This window comes from Pseudochaenichthys georgianus, chromosome 9, assembly GCF_902827115.2.
Source record: "Pseudochaenichthys georgianus chromosome 9, fPseGeo1.2, whole genome shotgun sequence".
Classification (NCBI taxonomy): domain Eukaryota; kingdom Metazoa; phylum Chordata; class Actinopteri; order Perciformes; family Channichthyidae; genus Pseudochaenichthys; species Pseudochaenichthys georgianus.
The window spans coordinates 13,395,492-13,419,782 of NC_047511.1; the positions used below are offsets into that span (position 1 = coordinate 13,395,492).

The 24,291-nt window shown below is 41.4% G+C and overlaps 1 protein-coding gene across 2 annotated transcripts in view; it reads right to left on the reverse strand.

Moving 5' to 3' along the window:
- Window positions 1-24,291, reverse strand: part of dapk1 (death-associated protein kinase 1) — a 105,041-nt gene that overhangs the window by 58,463 nt on the left and 22,287 nt on the right. For both annotated transcript variants that reach the window (XM_034090439.2, XM_034090438.2), the window contains exon 3: window positions 4,934-5,155. In XM_034090439.2, coding sequence (XP_033946330.1) covers window positions 4,934-5,155 — 222 coding nt within the window. The remainder of the gene's footprint in view (window positions 1-4,933; window positions 5,156-24,291) is intronic.

The following is a 24,291-nucleotide window of genomic DNA, read 5'->3' on the forward strand; positions in this document are numbered from 1 at the left end:
AAACAACAGACAGGATGGATGCCAGCAGGAAGAGAGGGAGAGCTGATTGGCCAGTCTTACACAGGCTTCACGGTGCAGGGACACCAGAGGCTCATCTCAATTGAATATTTCACCTCCTCCTTTCCCTCACTCGCGTCCCTTCCTTGTGTCTTAGCTCCGCCTCCGTAAGATGCGAGCGAGAGACACGAGGAGGAGACGCGAGGACAGAGGAGTCATCAGGTATTGATTGGGATTCACTCAAACCAAACGTCACTTTTAAACGACGTCTGTTAATGATGACATGTGCACAGCCCCCCTTAGAACCGGCCCATTTGTTGTTAAATATTTATTTAAATGAATGAATCTTTCTCTTGTTAGTCAAGGAATTCATTGTATGATGGTTGGTCCTGCTTTTGTGTTCCGTTTTGGTGTAACATTTACATTTAAATAAAAATATGATAGTAATGTGAAAGCCTTTCCTCTGAAAATGTGTGTCCTGTAGATCCCCACATTCACCACAAACCCACATTCAGGACTGTGAATTTTAAATAATGTAACTAATGAATATTTTTAAAACAAAACTATAAAATAATTGTTATTTATCAAGATCTAGCCATTTATGAAATAGCTTTCTTAATAACTATGTTTTAGTGACGTTCAAAATCATTAAACATGACTTAAATTGTTAGTATAACCTTAAGAAATGAATTGCACATAATAATTCCCACGGAGCTGTGAGCATTTTTCCACTCATTCTTACAGTTCTCCGTTTTACTATGTTGAAATCGTCCAGCTGTGAATGTGGGGGCGGGGATTTTATACATAGTGAAAACACTTCCGCATGCTCTCGTGTATCCTCTCTTTCGTCTCCTCTGGAAGCCTCCTCCCTCACCCCTCCTCCGTGTGCATTTCAGCGATTGGGACGTCCTTCAAAATGGCGTGTCTCGATCGATTTCCGGGTCAAGTCCCGGAGGAGGGGGAGAGAGGAGTCCATCCATCCATCCATCCATCCATCCATCCATCCATCCATCTTCTCCCGCTTATCCGTGGTCGGGTCGCGGGGGTAGCAGTTCCAGCAGAGAGCCCCAAACTTTCTTTTCCCTGGCGACATCAACCAGCTCTGACTGGGGGATCCCAAGGCGCTCCCAGGCCAGCGAAGAGATATAATCCCTCCACCTGGTCCTAGGTCTACCCCTTGGTCTCTTCCCAGCTGGACGTGCCTGGAACACCTCCCTAGGGAGGCGCCCAGGTGGCATCCTAACTAGGTGCCCGAACCACCTCAACTGGCTTCTTTCGACGCGAAGGAGGAGCGGCTCAACTCCGAGTCCCTCCCTGATGACCGAACTTCTCACCTTATCCCTAAGGGAGACACCAGCCACCCGGCGGAGGAAACCCATCTCGGCCGCTTGTATCGAGAGAGGAGTCGAGGAGGGATATTGAGATGAACCTCAGGTGAGACACATCACTGAGGAGCCTCAAAGAGAGATGTCCAGCCTGTCCACCACTCCCCAAACTCCACCGGCCCCCAATAAACAGCAGGAATGGCTGAGAGCATCCCAACAGGAATTCCCAAGCAGTTGCCAGCACCACTACACTGCTACATCTCTTTCTAATGGCACATTTCCACTTAAGCGTGCCGTGCCAAACCCTGCCCGTTTTTGTTTGCTTTTCCACTAGGGGTAGTTCCGGCTCAGGGCTACTTTTTCACCTTTTTTCTGGCCCTCCAAAATCGAGGTTCTTACCGGGCCAACAACCGGGCTGAATATGCTAAACTAGTGACGTAAACACTCTCGACTGCTGAATAGTCAGAGAGAATCGTTGGCAAGGGGGCTACAACTACAACAAAATGAACATATTTGACCGTGATTTAATTGTAATACACGTTTCAAAATGATGCCGAAGTAACAACATACTGATACCTAGTAAAAACCATGAATTAATGCTTTGACAAGTCTGCAGACATACGGCAGGCAAAAAACCTTTTAAAATGCATGTTTTCTGAATGGAGATCGGCTGAACTAACGTTATATATGCTCCGACCGTCCACACTCACAACGGCCTATACAGACATAAATAAACCAGCGACTGTATTCGCCATGACACTGACAGTCTATGGTTTGTACTTGTTTAACCTTTGTCTAGTTTCTGAACAGATATGAGGAGCTGTGAGCTCTGAGGGCAAACAGCTAACGGCTGATGTTGGTGTTATGGTTCTCATTGAAGATGACGTCACGGCTCCGCCTACACTGCGTTACTATAGTTACTACCACAGCTACTAAACTGTAATGGAAACGCAACATAAAGTGAGCCTGGCCTACCAAGGCCTGACCGTACTAAGCCGTGCGAGGCCCTGCAGTGGAAATGCGCCATAAGTCTCTTATCTTTTCCCTCATATCTGTTTTGAGAGTATATTGACATCCTGATACCAGCTTACCTTTATAATGTGTCAAAGGGTTAACAAAATACGTTTTTAACTCAGCCATTTAGTGTTTGTCTGTGGACAGAATCCTTTCATTTGTTAACAAAAGGCTTGTATTTTTGAAAGATTTGCAGGGCAGTGTTGTGGGAAATACAGTGAATTAATTATGTTCCATCTACAAATGAGCTTGTACTTATTAACCTTTTCCACCTTAAATCAATATAAATGTAATTGTTGATATGAATCTATTATTGATGTTTATTATGAAAGGCATAGTCCAGCAGCAGAAGAAGAGCTGTCTGAGTGAGGACACCACTCGGGTGTGACATTATAAATGTAAGAGGTTTTTAGGGCTTCAATTCAGGACAAATCTTATATTATATCTGTGTCTCGCAGTCTAGCAGACGGCCAAAAAGGAAGACAATAAAATGGAGTGTTGCATTAGTGTTGAATTTAAATTATTCCAATCAAGTTGACCTTTATTTTTGGAGAAGTGGCTCAGCATACTTGCTCTTATGGCAGCTATTGGTTGTAATAACTTGCTTTAAAAAAGGAACTGAAGTCCACTCCGAATGGAAAATGTACATCATTTTGATCAATCATCAAAGGTTTTTCAATTCACAAGCAATCCAATGGCACACTGGAAAAAGTCTAATTTTCTGATGTCACTAATCGGACAATGTCAATAGCATTAAGGCAAAGGTGCATTGATGATACTTGGTATTGTAAACTCAAGCATTAATGTGCAACTAAATCGCATATTTGTATCCACAGATGTATTAGGATAGCTGCATTTGCAGGGGACATTAGGAGGAAATCTGAATTATGGAATCATGTGTTTACTGGTTTGAACTGAGATGAGGCCTATAAACCTGTGTGTTAGTCCGTAGCAGGGTTTATAGTTATGTATTAGAGCATTTGTTTGGTGTTTTGGGAATGAGGAAATATTAGATCAGTTCTATAAATATTTAAGAGGAAGAAAAAACAAGGGCAAGATCATAAATGAGCCTGCACTGTTAAGCTGCCGTTCAATTCAGTACTTTGCAGTGCTATAAAGCCATTTAGAAGAAGCTTATTATTTGTACTCAAAATGTCTGAGTTGTTTAAAGGTCCCATGTCATGCTTTTCTGGTTATTACCCGTCCCCTTGTGTGTTGTGTAGCTTTTTACACACACACACACACACACACACACACACACACACACACACACACACACACACACACACACACACACACACACACACACACACACACACACACACACACACACACACACACACACACACACACACACACACACACACACACACACACACACACACACACACACACACACACACACACACACACACACACACACACACACACACACACACACACACACACACACACACACACACACACACACACACACACACACACACACACACACACACCCGGTAAAACTGGTGCTTAGTGAGCTTTGTGCCACACGACACCTCAATCAGTTTACAATCCATGCACTCTGAACACTGGACCTTGAGGACAATTATTATAGCTTTAAAACTATAAGAAAAAATAAGATGGAGATGAAAAGGGTCAGTCTATTTTACTCATCAGGGGTACAACCCGTGAAAACTGTTTAATATTCTTTCAAGGCTCTGAAGATCACCTATTACACTGTTTTTCATCCATATATTATAAGTCTCAGATATATACAAAACATGCCTCTGAAGTGTTTAGCTTTAAATACCAAACAGATCAGCCATTGTAGCATCCCATAATCCCCTCTGTTTCAGGCCTGTTTCAAAAGTGCTGATTCTGTGTCTGTTACTTTAGATGAAAATAAGGAGCCACTCCCCACGCCCCTCAGAGACACAAGGAGCTCGAGGAGGAGATTCAGGTGATAAGGTGTGGGGGGGAGGAGGGGGTACCTTGGTTGGTTATTGGCTAATGGTTACACAAGCCAAACACTCGTTATGACATCATAAAGTGGCCAAAATCTGATCAGCTCATTTTCAGACAGGTTTTTATAGAAATGGATCAGGACAAAAAGTGAGCGAATCTTTTTTCCTGAAACTTTCAGAATCTCTTTTTACCTATTATGCAAAATCCATGTATTTTATACATAAACATGTGTCCCCTACACATGTTTATGTATAAAAGACATGGATTTTGCATAATAGGTGACCTTTAAGTTAAAAAAAAAAAACAATGATGTCATCACGGTTATTTCTGCTGGGCATGGATGTATAAAGAGAATTTGATTGAGCTTTGGAGGCAGAAATTCCTTTTTCCCCGCAACCATTGGGCCAATAGAACATGCGTACTTGTGTTCGCCTCTACTTTTGTGTCTTGGCTCAGTCAAATGAATGGAGAGGGAAAATAACTCCGTAAACTGTATTTGGTTTTAAGCTCATTACTCAATTTAGACCCTACTGACTTTAAGGGGCCCTATTATGCAAATGTTTCAGTTGATATTTGTATTTTGTGCCTCTAACCTAAATGTGCCCAGTGGTGATGCGTACAGACGAGATAAAGACGATGCTACTCACAGCTCGAGGATCAGGATGACCTCCGCCTTGTTTTCAAAGACCTCATGGAGCGTGATGACGTTGGGGTGCTGGATGTCCTTCAGGATGTTCACCTCACGCTCGATGTCTTCCCTCGTCACCCCCCGGCGACTCGACTTGCTGCGTCGCTTCTTGATGGATTTGGCAGCGTACTCCACACCCGTATTCCTGTGTCGACATCTTCTGACCACGGCAAACTGTCCACTGGGGGGGGGGGGGAAAGGATTGTCAAAAAGTGTCATAAAGCCTTGAGATATTAACAATAAACAAATACAAATCTGCATTAAATCATCTCCAAAGCTCACTCACTAACATGTTAACTGTTTAAAGATTTTTTTTAATCTTTTGACAGGGGTAGGGGCGGACCTAGACACATATTCATGGGGTGGCAAGAGGGTGGCAGGAGATTTTGAAGGGTGGCATCCCCTGGCAGACGTATATGCTGATTTAATCGCAGTTAGGGATGGGTATCGTTAAGGTTTTAACGGTACTACTACTTTTATCAATACCGCTTATCGGTCCGGTCTTTTAACGGTACTCTTATCGGTTCTTTTGGAGAAAAAAAATAAGGTAAACTAACTAAACAAACAGTGAACAAAACTAACATTGCTTTTTATTTAAATTAAATACATAATATTTCACATCAAAAGAAACAACAGTGTTTTAACAAATCGTATTAAATAATCTGATGACAGAACTGTAAACAGAATAGCTGAAACTTTAACTAAATAAATAACTCAGTTACCTCTAATCATTAACCCATGTTTGTATAATTGAGTTAACTCCGTGTGTTGCTGCTAGCATACATAACACCTGACGTGGAAACGTTACTCGTGGATGGGGGGGCTACAGAGCTGCTAGAAAGACAGTCGAACCCGGTGCATTCCTCCGTCTGAATGTGGAGCACTTTTGCTAAATGTTTAGACAAATTGCTCATGCGCCCTTACATGCTAAACTCTTATAGCACTTTTGGTAACGAGCATTGTCCTCATCGAGACGGGTAAAGTTTAACCACACCTCGGAGCGCGTTCTCTCCACCATCTCCTCCGTGTGTGTGTTGCTGCATGTAGCAGCTGCGTGTGTGTAAACTGACCCGCCCCCTTGCGAGCAGGCGGGGGAGAGAGATCTCTCGCCTGGATTGGAAAGATCGAAAATAGTAATTTGCACGCTTTTTGCATATTAGAAACGCAGTTGGCAACACTAAAACTGCAATATAATGTTTGTGTAGCAATAATACATATACATATATTTTTTACATGTCTCTCCAGTACCGATAAAAAGACCGTTTTTTTTTTCTAACTAATGGACAATTTTTGATTTAAACCTCGATTTTTTCTGTTTTTTTCTAAACAAACCAGACCAAGGCAACATTTCAATACATATTTTCTTTAATAACCCAATAAAAATAAATGAGATTACCAAGTAGTCTAGGCCTATGTGAACAAATCAGTTGTTCAAGAATAAAATAAATAAAATAAAAACAGCACCACGGCTGTCATTAATGTGCAAAAATTTTTTTAAATCGAACTCAAAAAAAAATCTCTTGTAGGCCATCCCTGAAAAAACTTGTAAAATGAAATACAACAAATAATAAATAATGATAATGAAATGAATAATAAAAAAAATAACATCCCTTTAACTTTCTAGGAAGTTGTCTTTCTACAGACCTTACACAGAACAGTTGTTATATGTATGACCGCTTGTTCCCGAACCACTTCCATACAACTGAAGTAGCACCTTTTTTAGGAATGAGTTCTTCATCTGTATTGGTGGACATTTTTATGGTACATCTGTCGGTGAAGCGGTGAATGTGATTGTAGTAGGCTATGTGACTACCCGATCTGCAGCTCTGCACATGCGCACAGTGTTATAAATTAAAATCAATGTTTTTTATGGCATAAAGTACCTTAAACATACCGTCAGTTTAAATGCTGTTTTATACTGAAAAACCAAAAGTTCTCGTGCGCAGTTGTTAAGCTTTTATTCTGAAAATCCTTCATCTCCGGTAAGCATTTAGCATGTGGCTAATATACCATTTACTATAGAGGTGAATTTATTAGCGATATGACACGGAGTGTTGCACACCGAAACCTACTGATTTCAACACTACAACTACTGTATAGACGTGGAGATATTATTATTGCTGAATATTAAATGAAGGTACAGTTTATTTGAATACGTTTGTTTACAGACGTGGGTAGCATGAGACAACATCCGGAACTACCAGAAATGAAACCAGCCGTGAAGTTTTTCCTGTCTTGAGTATTGATTACAGTGTTCAAAACCATATTAAATGAAAATTCATGAAAGAGATAAGGAGGAGAAAAGGCGTGTTTAGTTATATATGTAATGTACAATGTCTGAGTCCTCTGTTATGCTCAACAACGAACAACGAACACAGCATAACAACTGCAGATCTGGTAGTCACAGGCAATGTGGCTGAGTTTTGTGCGCGTTCTGGAAAGTGAGAAAGTAAGCTACTACGGAGTCCCTTAAAGCAAAACAAATCTGCGGAGTCTAGAAATGTTTTAAAATCGCGATTTTTCGGTTCAGCCATTTCACAAACCGTAGGAAAGTAAAAATGCAAATTAATCTTGAAAACCGAAAAAATCGCCCAGCCCTAATTCAGCCCCGGGGCCCGGTTAATACCGGGGCTCGGTACCCATCCCTAATCGCAGTCATATCAATCAATGTTAACTTGGAAAGCCACACTATTGATAATTTAACTCAATAACATGACATTATTGTGGCACATCAGTAAAGCTTTAAATAGAGATATATAAGGTGGCAGACATAATTGAATGAATTTTAACTGAACAATAACTGAATGAGTTTGTTTCACTCTTAGACCAGCAGGGGTACCAAATATATGCAGGCTGCTGCAATACGTACATTAATAAACTCATCGATGTTTGTCTGTATGAATATGATAGTATTAACAATCATATCATTCTTATCAGCTGTCAATCAGTGTTATGATTCACATATTCAGTGTTATTATTAAATAAACTATATTTTTTGGAGGAGTTAATGATGAATGTTCCTCAAGATGCTTGCTCACCCTCATATATCAACATTCAAAAGAATCAAAGGAACAGTTCAGCGCCCCACAACTTCATTGCAAACAGTTACAACCTTGACTTTACATCAGAAAGAACAAACATTAAAGAAGTGACTACTGTAACTGCATCAGTTGGGGTTAAAAAAACGTGTATTCAGCTAAAACATCGCTGCAGTTATTATCCAGTGGATAGTGAGCACTTCTCCTTTGCCGAGATAATCCATCCCACCTCACAGGTGTGGCATATTAAGATGCTGATTAGACAGCAATTTGCATGCTGACAGCAGGAATGTCCACCAGAGCTGTTGCCCGTGAATTGAATGTTCATTTCTCTACCATAAGCCGTCTCCAAAAGCGTTTCAGAGAATTTGGCAGTACATCCAACCGGCCTCACAACCGCAGATCACGCGTAACCACACCAGCCCAGGACCTCCACATCCAGCATGTTCACCTCCAAGATCGTCTGAGACCAGCCACTCGGACAGCTGCTGCAACAATCGGTTTGCATAACCAATGAATTTCTGTACAAACTGTCAGAAACCGTCTCAGGCAAGCTCATCTGCAGGCTCGTCGTCCTCATCGGGGTCTCGACCTGACTCCGGTTCGTCGTCGTAACCGACTTGAGTGGGCAAATGCTCACATTTGATGCCGTCTGGCACGTTGGAGAGGTGTTATCTTCACGGATGAATCCCGGTTTTCACTGTTCAGGGCAGATGGCAGACAGCGTGTGTGGCGTCGTGTGGGTGAGCGGTTTTCTGATGTCAATGTTGTGAATCGAGTGGCCCATGGTGGTGGTGGGGTTATGGTATGGGCAGGCGTATGTTATGGACGACGAACACAGGTGCATTTTATTGATGGCATTGTGAATGCACAGAGATACCGTGATGAGATCCTGAGGCCCATTGTTGTGCCATTCATCCACGACCATCACCTCATGTTGCAGCATGATAATTCACGGCCCCATGTTGCAAGGATCTGTACACAATTCCTGGAGGCTGAAAACATCCCAGTTCTTGCATGCCAAGGAGATGTGTTGCACTGCGTGAGGCAAATGGTGGTCACACCAGATACTGACTGGTTTTCGGATCCCCCCAGACCCCCCCAATAAAGCAAAACTGCACGTTTCAGAGTGGCCTTTTATTGTGGCCAGCCTAAGGCACACCTGTGCAATAATCAAGCTGTCTAATCATCAGCATCTTGATATGCCACACCTGTGAGGTGGGATGGATTATCTCGGCAAAGGAGAAGTGCTCACTATCACAGATTTTTTCAGATTTGTGAACAATATTTGAGAGAAATGGTTATTTTGTGTATATAGAAAATGTTTTAGATCTTTGAGTTCATCTCATGAAAAATGGGAGCAAAAACAAAAGTGTTGCATTTATATTTTTGTTCAGTGTATATAGAGACTGAGGACAGTAGACATGAGTAATTGAAATAGATTGGCTATATCTGCATCAAAGACACAGAGCTCTGAGCCTAAAGGAGTGGGCGGGATAATAGGGCATTACAAACTGTTGATTCCAAACAGCTTTGATTAATAACCGATAACATCCTGCCTGGCGCTGTAATATAACTTGTGTAGCAATGAGAGCTAATTAAATACCCACGTAAGTATTCAGATTAAAGTCAAGGCAACACCATGCCAGGTGGTGTTCGGGAAACAATTTTTATCTAAATCTAATTCTTCTGTAAGGACTATATAAATGATCATCTCATGCCTTATATCTCACAACTTTGTTCCTCTATTAATCCCAAAATGTGTGTCTAATGAACAAAAAAAAATCTCCTTCTGCACTGGAAATTGGTATTAGTGCATATTTCGGTAGTTTAATCGAAATACCTGCCCTCATCCTCAGAAACCCCTCAGATCAGTTTGACGATGGTTTGTAAATGATATCCAAGCAGCACAACAGCACACAGATCAGGACAACAAAACATCATCGGAGTAGTAATCCTACATCCCACACACTCAGAAGCAAAGACCTTAACTGCTTATATCAAATGTGCCATTTACCACAATGAAGGAATATCAACATATCAGTTGAAGAAATATTAGTATTTCTTAAACTGGAAGAAAGTCATTCAAATATAGAAACAGAAATGCTGATTCCCGCATGCCCTATACGTTTGAATAAATAAAACCATGATACAGAAAAAGAGGAGGGCTATTTGAAGAGGAATGAAAACAGCACTACAGAATATAGTGCATACACAGGCACTTTTACTGTCTAAGCTAATCCAAAAAAATGTGGCGAGTCTGCGTGACATTTTAGCACAAATGACAAATGACTCAACGAATGAACAACACGAGAGCTGTTATGGAAATTCCACTGTCAATAACACTGCTGCCATGTTTTGTTATTGAATGCTGCTATCGGACTGGACTCCACTGTCCCTTCCCCGAAACACTGCCAGAAAAACCCCTTGGGGAAGCGAGGACACTCGGCTGAAGTCTGTTGACGCCTCCACCAATTGTGCCTCCTCACGGCCTTCGTAATCATGTACCAAACGCCCACAGAGGGAGGCATAGAACGAGGGAGTAAGGGGTGAGAGAAAGAAGGGAGGGAGAAAACGAGAGAAAGTGTGCCACTTTCTGTCTCGGTTTTTTTTATGCCCACTGCCAGATTTTCACACAGAGTTATAGATATGGCAAAAGCTTCCCCTGCATTGGCAAGAAAGAAATGGTAGCGATAAAAAGAGATCCCTGTGCTGTCATCCCACTCCCACAGTCTTGCCAAGAGGAGAGTGCAGAGTTGTCAGGAAGCAATCCTGCTATATGTTCCTGCTCTCATCTTCTCGCTATAATGGGTCTCCCGATGTCTGAGGAGTAAATGCAAGATCCACATTACCTCCACTATCGCCAACCACATTGAAAACGCAGTGTGTCAAGACAAGAGTCAGGACATCTCCAAAAGTATTTATTTGGGATGAGAAGAGTCTCGAAATGTCAGGACAATAAGTAAGAGTGAGTAAGTTGGGAGCTTTTCTAAGGTGATTCATTATTGATTCATTAGCAGAGGATTCACTGGATTATTTGGGTCTATAAAATATAGAACAGTATTGCTGGTTTTCAACACACATATTTGCCGAAAGTATTTCATTTATACGATATATGACGCTAATATTTTTGAATTTTTTCCTTTAAATGACTTTAAGAACTGCTTGATTTTCAAAATATATGAGAACTAACACTGCTCCTTTGAAAAAGAAGCACCTTATAAAATAATTTACACAATATATGTTTTTGCTTCAAGCTTCAATAAACAGCAACTTCTGCCCAAAGTATTCTAACCTTCCGCCATGAACCATTTTGCATGGACGAGTAAATGCACTTTGAGGCCCAACACAGAAGAACTCCATGGCCATGCTTGTTGAACAGAACCCAAAAGCAAGATAGAGATAATGATGAACAAAGGTAAGGTCTGCAAAGTGTCTGGAAATACTAGGAAAATGATCACCTCAATAGACAGAATCACATTTGTTGTTTTGTTTGCAATCAAAGTCCTTAACTCAGAACTATAAATTCAGACATATTTTTCCTTTACCAACATTGCACCTCTGCCATTTTAGATATTGCACAAGTCTATATTGCAGTTTCAATGAGTTTTTTAATGATTGTTTAGCCTTTATTTTGTATTTACTTTGACCACAGTAGATTGGTGTACGGCGGGGGGAAATGAAGGTTAGAAAACGATTTAAGAACTTATACTACTAGATATGACTTTTAAACTATTCTTACTTGGTGAAACAAACGTTCCCCTCTAGATATATATTTGAGAATTCATATTATAATGAACCACATTAAACTGAGATATTTTGAAGGGAAGTGATCTCATTGTGATGGTTGGAATTGTTTTGCTGACGAACACAACTACAGACTGGCTAAAGGAAATGATGTCTCTTTAAGGAAGTGACTTGTCCCGCGACTGAACCAGAGACACGAAGCAGACAATGTGAAGAGGAAGAGAGACACGAGGACGACGCCTTTATCATTCTTATCACACTGTCACCCCTATTCAGCTGGCTTCAGCCTATTGTGGCCCCCACCTTTCATATAGAAGGAAGAAACATCAGGATTTGATCCGTCATTTAAAGCGAAATGGACAGAATAAGGTGGGGGGCTGTGGTTTACAATGTGTCTGTAATTGTATGTACATGACTCCACAATCTATATTCAAATGACTGGCCACCTGTTTCACACATGACTGGCTGGATTAAGCCACAATAAGCCAATGAGTGGCCTCAAAAAGTGGTGCGGAAATGCATTTACCGACTCCTTTTCCCTCGTCTCGAAGTCAACTTATTTGAACATGTTTGTGGTTAGAAGCCTGAAATAAGATCTGTGGTAAACACAAGATTAAGAGTTTTCACTTTTTTTCAACATAACATATGTCAGTAAATACCCATCTCGTGAATGTCCAACGCTTCAATGAGTCATAAACGGTGATTGCAAAGTGGCTAAATGAGAGTACTAAACGTCATCACGCCAAACATCAGCCACTTTAATTTTTTATGAAGTGATATAGCAATTACAGGGATTACTACATTAGCCAATTTTAGCTTAGGTGATGTGCAGGCAGGCAACAAGTGTGTTTATAGCCTAACGATAGCTTTTTTAAAGTTTCTTTTTTTGTCAATGGAGACCCTTACAATGCTAACTTCCAGTTTCGCCTTAAAACAATACGTCATCAGTGCACCACCCTTTACCTCAAAGCGATAATCACTTGAGCTCACACAGCAGCTCTTAAGGTCAAGTTCAGACAGCTAAAGAGATGAGAACGCTTTTATGGCTACAGGTTATAATGTTCAACCTACAAATTCACGTATCTTCGAGTCTCTATAAAAACAGACATGGAGGTAAACAGATAGATAACTTCATGTGCTAACCACTGAAACTGGAAAAGTATTAAAGAGAAAACATGTTGGCATCTAATGAACCTGAAATGCCAACAGCAACAAAACAGAACAAGCCGTTCGCTAAGAACATCCTTCAACTCATGTGAGCTGTCAAACTCTCCTCTGCAGAAAGTTCATGCAGAGGAAAAGTGTGATCTGCCAAACCGTGGGACTGGGGTGTGAAAATAATGTTGGAGATGAGAAAGGAAACAACTGATTTCCTGTTGTGATTATACACCATCTGTGCAGTTCTGAAGACATCCTGTGACATGTTTTTCCCACATTTAATTCCGCAGTCAGTGAAGCACTCTTGAATCGTTATGATGTATGCACTCTTGAAGAATAGCAAAAGGTATTCGTGAGAGAAATGTAAGACTGTTGGAAAGTGATATGATCATAAGATATATTATATGTAAGCACCTGTTGGGTTTAAGGTGGATGATTGGGAGAAACATTGAAAACTACTACAAACTTTAAAAAGACCTCAATTCAAAACATTATGCTCTTTTTCAGGTTAACAAATTGTATTGTGTTCTTCTACTGTGATATGTTTACGTGCTTTAATGTTCAAAAAGGTCTCCTCTACCCTCTGTCTGAAACCAGAGCCCAGTCTGCTTTGATTGGTTAGTTTGCCGGCTCTGTTGTGATTGACATAAGCTAAGGGATTTACCTCGCCTTAGCCCAGTGGTTCTCAAACTTTTTCTGTCAGGCCCCCCCCTTTGGAGAAAAAAAAAAGTCGGGCCCCCCAACACAAATAGTCAGGCTCAGTGGCGGCGCCAGAGATTTCTTTTGGGGGTGCTGTGGGGTAGCTTGACGTTTCATAGAGGGTGCTCAAACATTTAGGGTTTCCCATTAATGTACCGGTCGCTACAGTGACATTTTCTACTGCAACATTCCACACACACACGCACGCGCACGCGAATGTTACAATGAAGGCTCGATAATCAGCTCACGGCATATAGGTGCAAGCAGGGATCAAGTGCTATTTTTATAGGTGGTGTGTGGACCTCACATAGGGGGGTCCGGGGGCAAGATCCCCCGGGAAGATTTATTTTTAAATGTTGAAGTTAAAAGCATTAATCTGGTGCACTTTGAGAGCAACATGAAGAGATTTATGGATACATCTCTCAACACCCATTTGAAACAGAACTGTAAACAGATTTACTTTTTCTTTATGGATATTTTACAAATCACCCTTTTAAACTTTATTCTTGTTTTACTGTCATATAGTATTTCATACCTGTTTTCATTTATTCTCTTACAACTATAATGATCATATAAACGTGTGCCTCGGAAATAATTGTTTACATTAATGGTGACCAAAAAAGTTATCTCAGTGGAGACCCACTGAGATAACTTAGACTCAAGTTAACTATCTAAACACTCAGAGAGTCCATTAGGTCACTGAGCCTCTCAGTCTGACAGGAGAGGACTCTCCTCTACCTGGTTGTTGAAAAAACTCCTTATATCCGTTAGCGTAGCTCGCTAGCACCAGAAGCTAACAACAACGATCTCCGGTACCACACACACACACACACACACACACACACACACACACACACACACACACACACACACACACACACACACACACACACACACACACACACACACACACACACACACACACACACACACACACACACACACACACACACACACACACACACACACACACACACACACACACACACACACACACACACACACACACACACACACACACACACACACACACACACACACACACACACACACACACACCACACACACACACACACACACACACACACACACACACACACACACACACACACACACACACACACACACACACACACACACACACACACACACACACACACACACACACAATCATATTATTTTCAAATCAATAATTTTTCAATTTTTCCTCCTGGTCTCTCGCGGCCCCCCTGGCATGCCTCTGCGCCCCCACTTTGAGAACCACTGCCTTAGCCTATCACGTACATTGCGTTGGAGTGATAGCCAATAGTAACGTGAGTGTTACTTAGTGATGTCACTATGTAATGGGAGTAAACAAAGGAATATATATAAGGGGTTACAGGAAAGTGAAAACCCCAAAAGCATAATGGGGCCTCTTTAAGAAATAATGTGCTCAATTTCATGAAAATGAACTGAAAAGATAGGAACGTTTCCAGTAACCCATTCAAGCACAGCCACTATGAAAAAGGTACCAATAACACAGAACAAGTGCATCAGGAAAACAAATCCATGTCACATGCCATCGGGGTGATGGCATATAGCCTGTGGGAATCAACTCCACACACTTCTGTTATTTCCAACGCTCTCCCACTGTACGCACAGAAATAGAGGGGAGAGTGAACCCACCCTTTGTTATCAACACCAGCTGCAATCACATACACACAAGGGGGAAATGGCAGCAGTTCAACTGAGTCCTTCTCTTGGTGAGGTAGTGCAGGAAAACATAAAACCTTAAAAACCTGAAAATGTTGCACCCTTTCCCGTGTGGAGTTACTCCTGAGAGCTGACACCTAGCTCTTAAATATCCAGCTAGAAGTTAAAAGGAGTTAATGACGTAGACACACCCCTAATGTAAACCTACGAGCAGACGCTAGCTGGGAAATCCCTCTCTTCCTCCTGGGATGTTGAGGCGGAGCACTGACTTGCACGAATGCTGCCGAGCAACCGAAAAGATGGGGAGGAAATAATGAGCATGCAGAGAAGAGAAAGTCTTCCTGGGAATCACTGACAAACAGAGGCAGGGGAGTGTTTTTCAAGAGCAGCTCTCCCCCCCTCAACCCTGCAAAACCCCAGATAGTCTGCAGGATCAAATTGCTTGGTTCCCTTTGTTGTGCTTTAAGCATCGACGAGGCTTCCTACTTCTGGCCTACTTGTTTCTGTAAAGCAGGAGGAGGGGATGATAGGAGAGGAGAGGTTGTTTGTGGCTATGAGATAATGCCTCGCAGAACACGGCTGGAGTGTTTATCTGTCGAAAGGTACGGCACCGGTAACAGATTTATAACTGCATGCTTCTCTTAACCCTTAATATAGCAGGTGTTTACCTCAGGTTTACTATACAGAGCTGCCTGTTGAACATGCACACATGGAAGCACAGTTGCATAAACAAAGTAGAAAGTAACTGCTTCCAGTCAATTTACATGCAGACAGCAACACAGCGGCCAGGCTAACATCATCAGTGAGGCAACTGACAACATGGACGATTAGATTATCAGTCTGTTGCTTCAAAGCTTCAGCTGTATACAGGCCTTCACGTAGACATCATAATGCTACAAACACCTTAAAAGACATCTCCCCACTGCAGATATGGTCAAGTAACTTATCATGCGCTTTTGACAATAACGGCAGCCAAATTAACGTTAAATAATCAAACAGTATGAATTAAGATTGTCAATAGACAGAAAGTAGCATCTACTTTGTTCAAGAGGTGTTTAAAATATTCTTCAAGCAAAATGCCAGAGTTTATTTTCTCTTCTTTTTCTTATGTAAAGGTTCATTCATTAAAGGGAAATGGAAACACTTTTCAAACTGCTTTCCATGCGACAATATTACCATTAGGAAATGTATTTATCTAGTCTATTTCCAATGTAAACGATCGAGATACGCGAATTTACTTTTTGAAATATGTGCCTAATGACCATGGGCGCTTCCATTGCTCCGGGACTTTCCCAGTGACGTCACTGACTGTGTACGGCTTCCTGGGCCAAAGCTCAATAACAAACAACATGGCGTGCAATGCACCAGTAGTTTACATTACAAGGAAACGGTCGTCGTCGGGAGTTTATTGTATTGCCCCAGGCTGCACAAATGGATTTTATACAAAGAAGGAAGAAGTACATTTCCATAGGCTGCCACTAAAGGATGAGAAGCTGCTCAAAGTCCAGTCTGGATGCCTGGTTCAATACAAAACATTGGATTTGAAGCCAGGATCTGTTCCCACAATATTCGATTTCTCAACGTATGCAGTCGGGAACACCGACCGTCCCAGCACGTCGGCCGCGCAAGACAATGACAGTGTCAACAAACGTGAAGTTCGAGCCACCAAACGAGTTGCTTCAGCTGCCGAGAGAGAGGTAAATATTGCAGCACTACCAGATTACTAGCTCACACATGTATTTACTGACACAGTGTGACCTTATTAATTAACGCAATCGCGTCCAAACTAAATGGTAGCTATTATGACGTACAATAGAGAATTGGGGGTGTTCTATAGCTCAACTAATTAAACTGGCATACACACGCTCATCTGTCGAAAACAGCCCTAAAAAGGCTAGTATTGCTATTGATGGATGGTATTGCAGGACCCAGAGTGCACGGAGCACAGAGCGGACAGCAGATAACGGAATTGCAGTTGTATTGCTTATAGATTATCAGAACATTTCAAAGGGGACACAGCCCCATTGGATATTAACCTATGGATTAACTACATCATCGTTTTTATCGTTGTAATGCCATTGAAGACCAGTTTAGACCAGACAATGAGGAAGGTAAGCCGTTAGCCTGGCGTATGTTAGTACCTAGCGCCACTTGTTTTGATGTACGTTTTTGTGGATAACCTCGCGAGTTTGTATCTTTCAGTGTTGAGGTGGGCACCGTTAGATTCTGTGTCTCCTTGCGATCATAAACGATGTGTTGGATGTGCGGCTAGGATAAGTAATAAGGGAGCTAGGAGTGATTTTCGGTGCAGTAATAGGTTAGCATTTTCGCTCGGGGCTAATTCAGAGGCTCACTGTTAGCATTGTGTTTTTTTAATTTTTTTATTCCGGATCGTATGCCACTCTATTCGACCGAATCGGTTCATAAGCATAGGCCATGGGATGCCTGGTAACTGTAGATGCTTCCACATCAATGTCATCTCCCGACGAATAGTCAAATTCATCGTTCAAAACGTCGATCTCATTGCAAAATTCCTCCATCGCTGCCATATCTGCTACGTTGTGTTGACTTCAGGTGGAGCGAAAACACAGCCAGTGACGTCACCATTTGGGACTCTCCTAATGGCGGCGGCCTGGTCCCGGAATTCCCCACCCGGCCAGCGGATAATTAATTTTCTTTTGGCGAGTAATATCATATACAATAAATATTACGATCAATATCCATTGTAAAATGAATAAACTACCGGAATATTATAACTGTAATTGGTGTTTCCTTTCCCCTTTAACATTATGTTTGTGTTTCAGAGAGCTGGTCAAACAAAACATGTGTGGGCGTTGCTCTAGGCTTGAGGAAATTGCAGACACTTTTTTATAAAGGATTAGTTTAGGAAATAGCTGCCAGATTAATAATTAATGGAAATAATATGTAAATATTCTTGAAGAAATTAGATAATTCAGAATTGTTTTTAAAGTCAAGTGGCAGTACCAATAGCTGGTTTGGGTAAAACGATTGTGTTCTGATGTTGTGTTAGTAATAAAGTGATTATGGACAGTAGCAGATTATGGACAGTAGCAGCAACATAGTGTATGTGAGCAGGGGCAAAACAGAACAAACTGTCATTTTCTTTTTTACACTCCTACTTCTGTATTTTTATTTTGTAAATCCCCATAGGAAATACGGACACACACAGAAGCAGAACCTTTACAGTTTGTGATAAGAGATAAGAGACCAGATACAAAATAAAAGAAAAAAAATTAAGTTTTCAATTTTTTTTGTAAATCAAAGAAAACTATAAATGCAACTTTGTTAAGGTCCCATGTCATGCTTTTCTGGTTATTACCCGTCCCCTGTCTGCAGAGTCACAAACCCTCAAAGTACACCCTGTAGCGAGCAAAACTCTAACCCAGAAAATGCCTGTCTACTGTATGCTGCCCCAAAACGCCTCGTTGGAGATTTCTCTTTTTCCATTTTTTTCTTCCGGGGCAGGTTACGTCCAAATGGACCAATTGGCACACAGCTATAGAACAATAGGTACACCCTCTGCCAGGGTGGATTCCCGAGCAGCTCAGGAGTCCGCCCCGCGAGGCTTCCGGAGCGAAAAGTTTGAGGTAGTTTTCCCGCTGCGTTTCCCTGGATGCTGGATATAGACCAAGTGCCGTGCCGGCGAGACACCGCAGAGCTCAGCCTGTCTCGCAGACCCCACGCAGCAACCAGGAAACGACACCAGTAATCCAACTCGCACTGTCCGCTCCTCACAGCAGCGAGCCCCGCAACGTCCCGCCAACACGGCACCCAGACACCTAGGGAGGGGGGGGGGGGGGGGGGCAGGAGCTCCAACAAGGCGTGTAGGACAGAAAGTGAATACACGTCACATACTATACAGAGATGCTGTATGAGAAACCAATGTGATTTTGGAACATTGATGTAAATCTATTCTAGTAGACCTCAACAATGGAATTCTGATCAGTAGAAATGGCCAAGACATGGGACCTTTAATGCCCAATAGAAAAAGGGGTGAAAACTATGATTTAAGCATTATTCAGTTAATCACAAAATAGTCAATAGGACAGCACATCTTATTTCATAAGGTTATTTTCTGTATAAAAGTTGGAAGCACTCAAAGCACTGATGGATAATCACCATCTGTACAGTGGCTTATCATTTGAGCACACAGGTAACACTGATTATGACACCTGAGTAGATAATAGCTAATTATAGCTGCAAGCTTGGAAACACTTAGCACTCTGTGGCACGACCCATTAGCCATTATAAATATTTATGCGGTTCACAAACACAAAATATTGATGCTACTAAATTGAAATATTATCCATGCAAGGGCAGCCAAGAAAGAGTGATATTGCTTTATTGCTGCGAGGAAACCAGACCTATGCATTCCTTATTTATTCTTTAAATAGAGTTTTGTTTTAGCTGTACAGGTAGACACGGTGTTGTGCTGAGAAGGGGGCTTCTCGGTGAGAATGAGGTGATAATGAGCTCAGTCTGAAGCTAAAGTTGTCAACTCCGGTTGTCTGGCACAGCTTGGGCTGACAGCAGCTGAAGATGACACACAAGCAGCTACCTTTCTCTCCAAACACACTCTCCAACCACCACCTGCCGAGGAAATCTGTATTTCTTCTGCTGGAGGGTTGATTTAGGACATACTCTCCAGGATATGTGCATCTGTATTCCTGCAGGAAATCACCCGTTGCTTTGATATTGAAAGAGCTCTTTCAATTAAAAGCAATGGGATATTTCCATTGGATTTTGGAATAATGCATAAAATAAGACCTGTGGCAAACACGTTAATATCAATATAATTTTAACATCTACATCTGGTAATTTCATATATATACGCCTACACTATCATAAAAGTGGTGTAAATATGTCTAGATTATCCTGCTAAACAGAACGTGTAAGTATCAAAAACGTGTGCATCTTATTTTCTGCATTATTCCAAAATTCAATAGAAAAAACGCATCGCTTTTTGGCAAGGGAGCCGTTGCGATGCTAACTTTGGGGTCAGTCTACAAAAACACATCATCACTACACCTCTCTATTGTTTGGCCTTAGTTCTTTACCAGTAGAATGATTGTCTTCCAGCCAGACAGAGGATGACCGAGCCGTCACTATAACCAAGCTTATGCTCGTCTGGACAGCATTGGATGTAAATCATTTACTGCAGAATAAAAGGAAGGTATGATACTTGCCCCTCTAATCTTTGCCCTTAATCCTGCCATAATCCATCTATACATCACAGCCCCTTAAATACAGCCTACACTCGTGGGAGTGTAATGTATGTATATGATGACAGTTTAAACACCACCCCCACACACAGCCCCAAAACATATCCCTCAAAATGTATAACGATAAGAAAAGCCCAGCTTGCATCAGATCAACTGAACAGTGCAATATGTTAACCACTGCGCCACACACTGTTTCTGTGATAATGGTAGAAAACACTCATTTTTCTTGATTTTTAAGTAGCTTCCCCTCTATAGTTATAGCAACTCCCAAACCAAAACACATCAATGATTTCTCAAAGCATTTGGTGACCCTGCCAGCAATGCCATCACCATGCAGCTGTCACTTTATTGATTAGAGCTGACTCACTGCTAAAGATGGACATTGAGTACCACGGGGATACAAGGGAATGGGCTGCTGAGAGGGAATCGTGTCCCAAAAGTCAATTGTTTTCATTTCCTTTTTATCACAAAACTCTTGACAACAAACTCATTTCGTCTTGCTGCTCTTAGGTAACACTTCACTGGAACTGGTTTAAATTCAATAAACTGAGGGGGGGGGGAAGTGTGTTAAAAGATTATATTTGTGATCAATTGTTATTTTTTATAATTCTTCTCTGTTGGATTAAGTAATCATTTAGTAGTCTATATGATGTGACAAAAATAATTAACATTGAAATATTCCCACTGTTTATTTTCCATGAGAAACAGTCCAAGGTTTTGGACTTACAATGATATTAAACCAAGACGAGCACCAAATGCTCACATTTACTAGACATACAATATAGGTTTAAGAATAAAAGACGATGTCTGCATGTCGCATTACGGAGTTATTCCTTTTTAGATGTTGACATATATTCATCCCATTACACTCACATCAAATAAAATGACTAAACTGAGTAGCATTTTTATGGTTCACACATTTGATGAGATTACATAAACACTGTGCTTGTGCTATAGTGGCCAATACTACACTGTCTGTCACCTCTTTTCCACTACAGAGGGCCAGCTATTGATTGGCTCTGTGTACTACTGTGACATTTGAGAGGGTGCTGAAAAGCTGAGAAGTGTTAAGCACAATAGCGTGCAGGCCAGCAGCTCTCTTGAAAAGGAACACATCGTACACACAAAGCTTCACGGTCACATCTCATATGCACATGGACTGAGGGGGGGGGGGGTGATAAGAAGTGTAATCTCACCAATTATTTTTTAGCGCGAACCACAGAGACACTGTGCCTTGTTGCATTCATGTTCATTTTGGTTACTGCTGACCAGTGACAAGCGCAATCAACTGCAAGTGGCATCATGTGAACTAGTGTGTCACCGTCGTGGAATCTGATAAAATACCATGAAAAATATCAATAACTGATAGCACTTTTGATACCAGTCAAAAATATTCAGGGTATACGTTTTTCGATTTGTATTAAAAGATCAATCGTGCTGTATTACTCAACTGTCATGTTTTCAGAACGTTGGCATGGGCTTGACACTGAAGCATTGCTTATTGTCACATCCCTTTCTATTTACGCTCTCAGCCGTTTTGGAGCAACATTGCTATTCATTTGGAGTGGCCACTTGTATGAAAGATTAATATTCACTTTCTTTTAGATCGGTTTTTGGTCTCTACTATCTTCTAAGGGAAATACGCAAGTGCTTGCTGCAAAAAGAAAACAATAGTATGTTGCCATGACATAAAACTACAAAAAGGGAAGTTGTGGGTTGTACAGCTAAACAATGAGCATAAACTATACAGCTCTGTAAAGCTGAGGGAAGCTACAGATTCAGCTTTCTGTAGGTGTATCATTTTGACATGTTCAATTGATACAGTCAATACTATTGATTAAAATAGCTTCAACCTCTCCAAATAGCCAGAATTCAACAACAAAGTGAAACAGTCTTTCTATAGATTGTTTTAAAGTGTTTGCTCTGTTGTCTTTGCATCCTAGTCTGGCTATCCCTGTAATAATCTCAGAAAGTACCTATTCTCCACTGCCGTCTCACATCGGCCTCTTCAATCTTTCTATGATGTCAGTAAATACAGGTCTGTTTCAGGTTGGGTAATGCAGTCATCTGAAGTGAGGCTCTCTAATTTGGCGCAGGTCTCCATCCACGTCAGCTTTGTGAAAAATCAGTGTGTTCTCGCAGCCCAATGATAGGCTGTTGGGATCAGTCAACACCATGTCAGCATCGTAGAAAGCCATCAAGTGTGGCAGCTGTTACATTTGTATTTAAATCATAACATTACTCCACAATGTACGGTAAAGAGGAGCAAACGCAGTACATTGTAACCTCTCTTTCAACTGCCTGCACTGCATTTATTCAACTTCATTCAAGCTGAAGTGCTCGAACGCGCCCACTCACACTAAGTTAGCAGAACTCCAACAACCAGTCTCAGCAGAACAAGTGTGTTAAAGGAAAATCAGCGACCTCACTGTGGCTTACTGGAACGGACTGTTTCATTATTAGGTGAAGGTTATCAACTGTAAGTGTTTTCAGATCAAATGAAGGTGTTTTAAGGTTTTTACACACCAACGCCGCGCAAACACACAAGCTGATATTAATACATCCATTTTAAAGTAAAACAGTTAACTCATACACACTGAAATGTTTTACCGTACTCCCCTTTAGTTAGCACTTAGAGAAGGAGGCATGCCAGTCCATTAGTAAGTTCCTAACTTTGTTGACTTTGCCGGGAATGACCTCGATTCATTAAGTGTTTCGATACCAAATAAACAGGGAAACTCATCACGGTGAATGTAATGGAAAACAAAGCAGCAGCCAGGTTTTATGGATATGGTGATGTGCTAAATGCTTAAAGAGCAGCACTGCCAAGTGTTCTGGATGACAATCCAAAGAAAACAGGCCTTCTGATGAACCTTGGATGGGCTGTGCATTGGAGATTAATATTTCATGGGGATGAAAATCATTTTGCATTGCTGCCAAATTGCCTGGCACTTAAGAGGGTAAACATTCAAGACCGTGAGAATGAAAGAAAGAGACTGTTAAAGAACTGCTAAAGTGGGTAATGGCTAAGCTTAAGGTGCATCACATTTGACTGGTTATGCACTGTTGGTCTTACTAACCTCCATGAAAACCATTCAACCTTGATAGCTGGTCCCCAACACATTTTGAACTGAATTCCTAAACAGATGAGCCCACCTCAATTTACCAACCCACAGGACAACATATACCCCCGTGAGAATTAAGGTCATACTTATTTTCCATCCACATCTGTACATGAATAGAAATAGATCAACAATCTTTGTTTGGTGTGGCATGCCTAGTCACTACAATTACAGTTCTGCTTCTCTAGTTAATTACATTGTCTTTGGCTCATAGGGGAGGAATAAAGCCTGAGGGCACTGCACACCATCCTCTGTCGGTGTCCAAATGCAGCACGGCAGTCTGTTCGTCCTGAAGTGGAGACAGCTCTTAGCACTTCCTCTACATTACAAATATCTTGGGTGTTTTTGTGCTAAAGGAAATAACTGTAGGTGACGGAGGAGATAACAAACAGAACAGAAACGACATACTGCTGACAAATGACACATTAGTTATCTGAAATACCCAATCACTGCTTTTACAAAGCAGGCTGCTGAACACTTCCTTAACTTTGTCTCCAAGCTGAAAACTGCCATGCTGAAACGACAAGTAATACAGGTAATTGATTGGCTGATTGACAGAGTGTGTGTATGGAACTATATTTTCTAGTTAGGCAAACTGAATATATTTAGGGCTTGTTT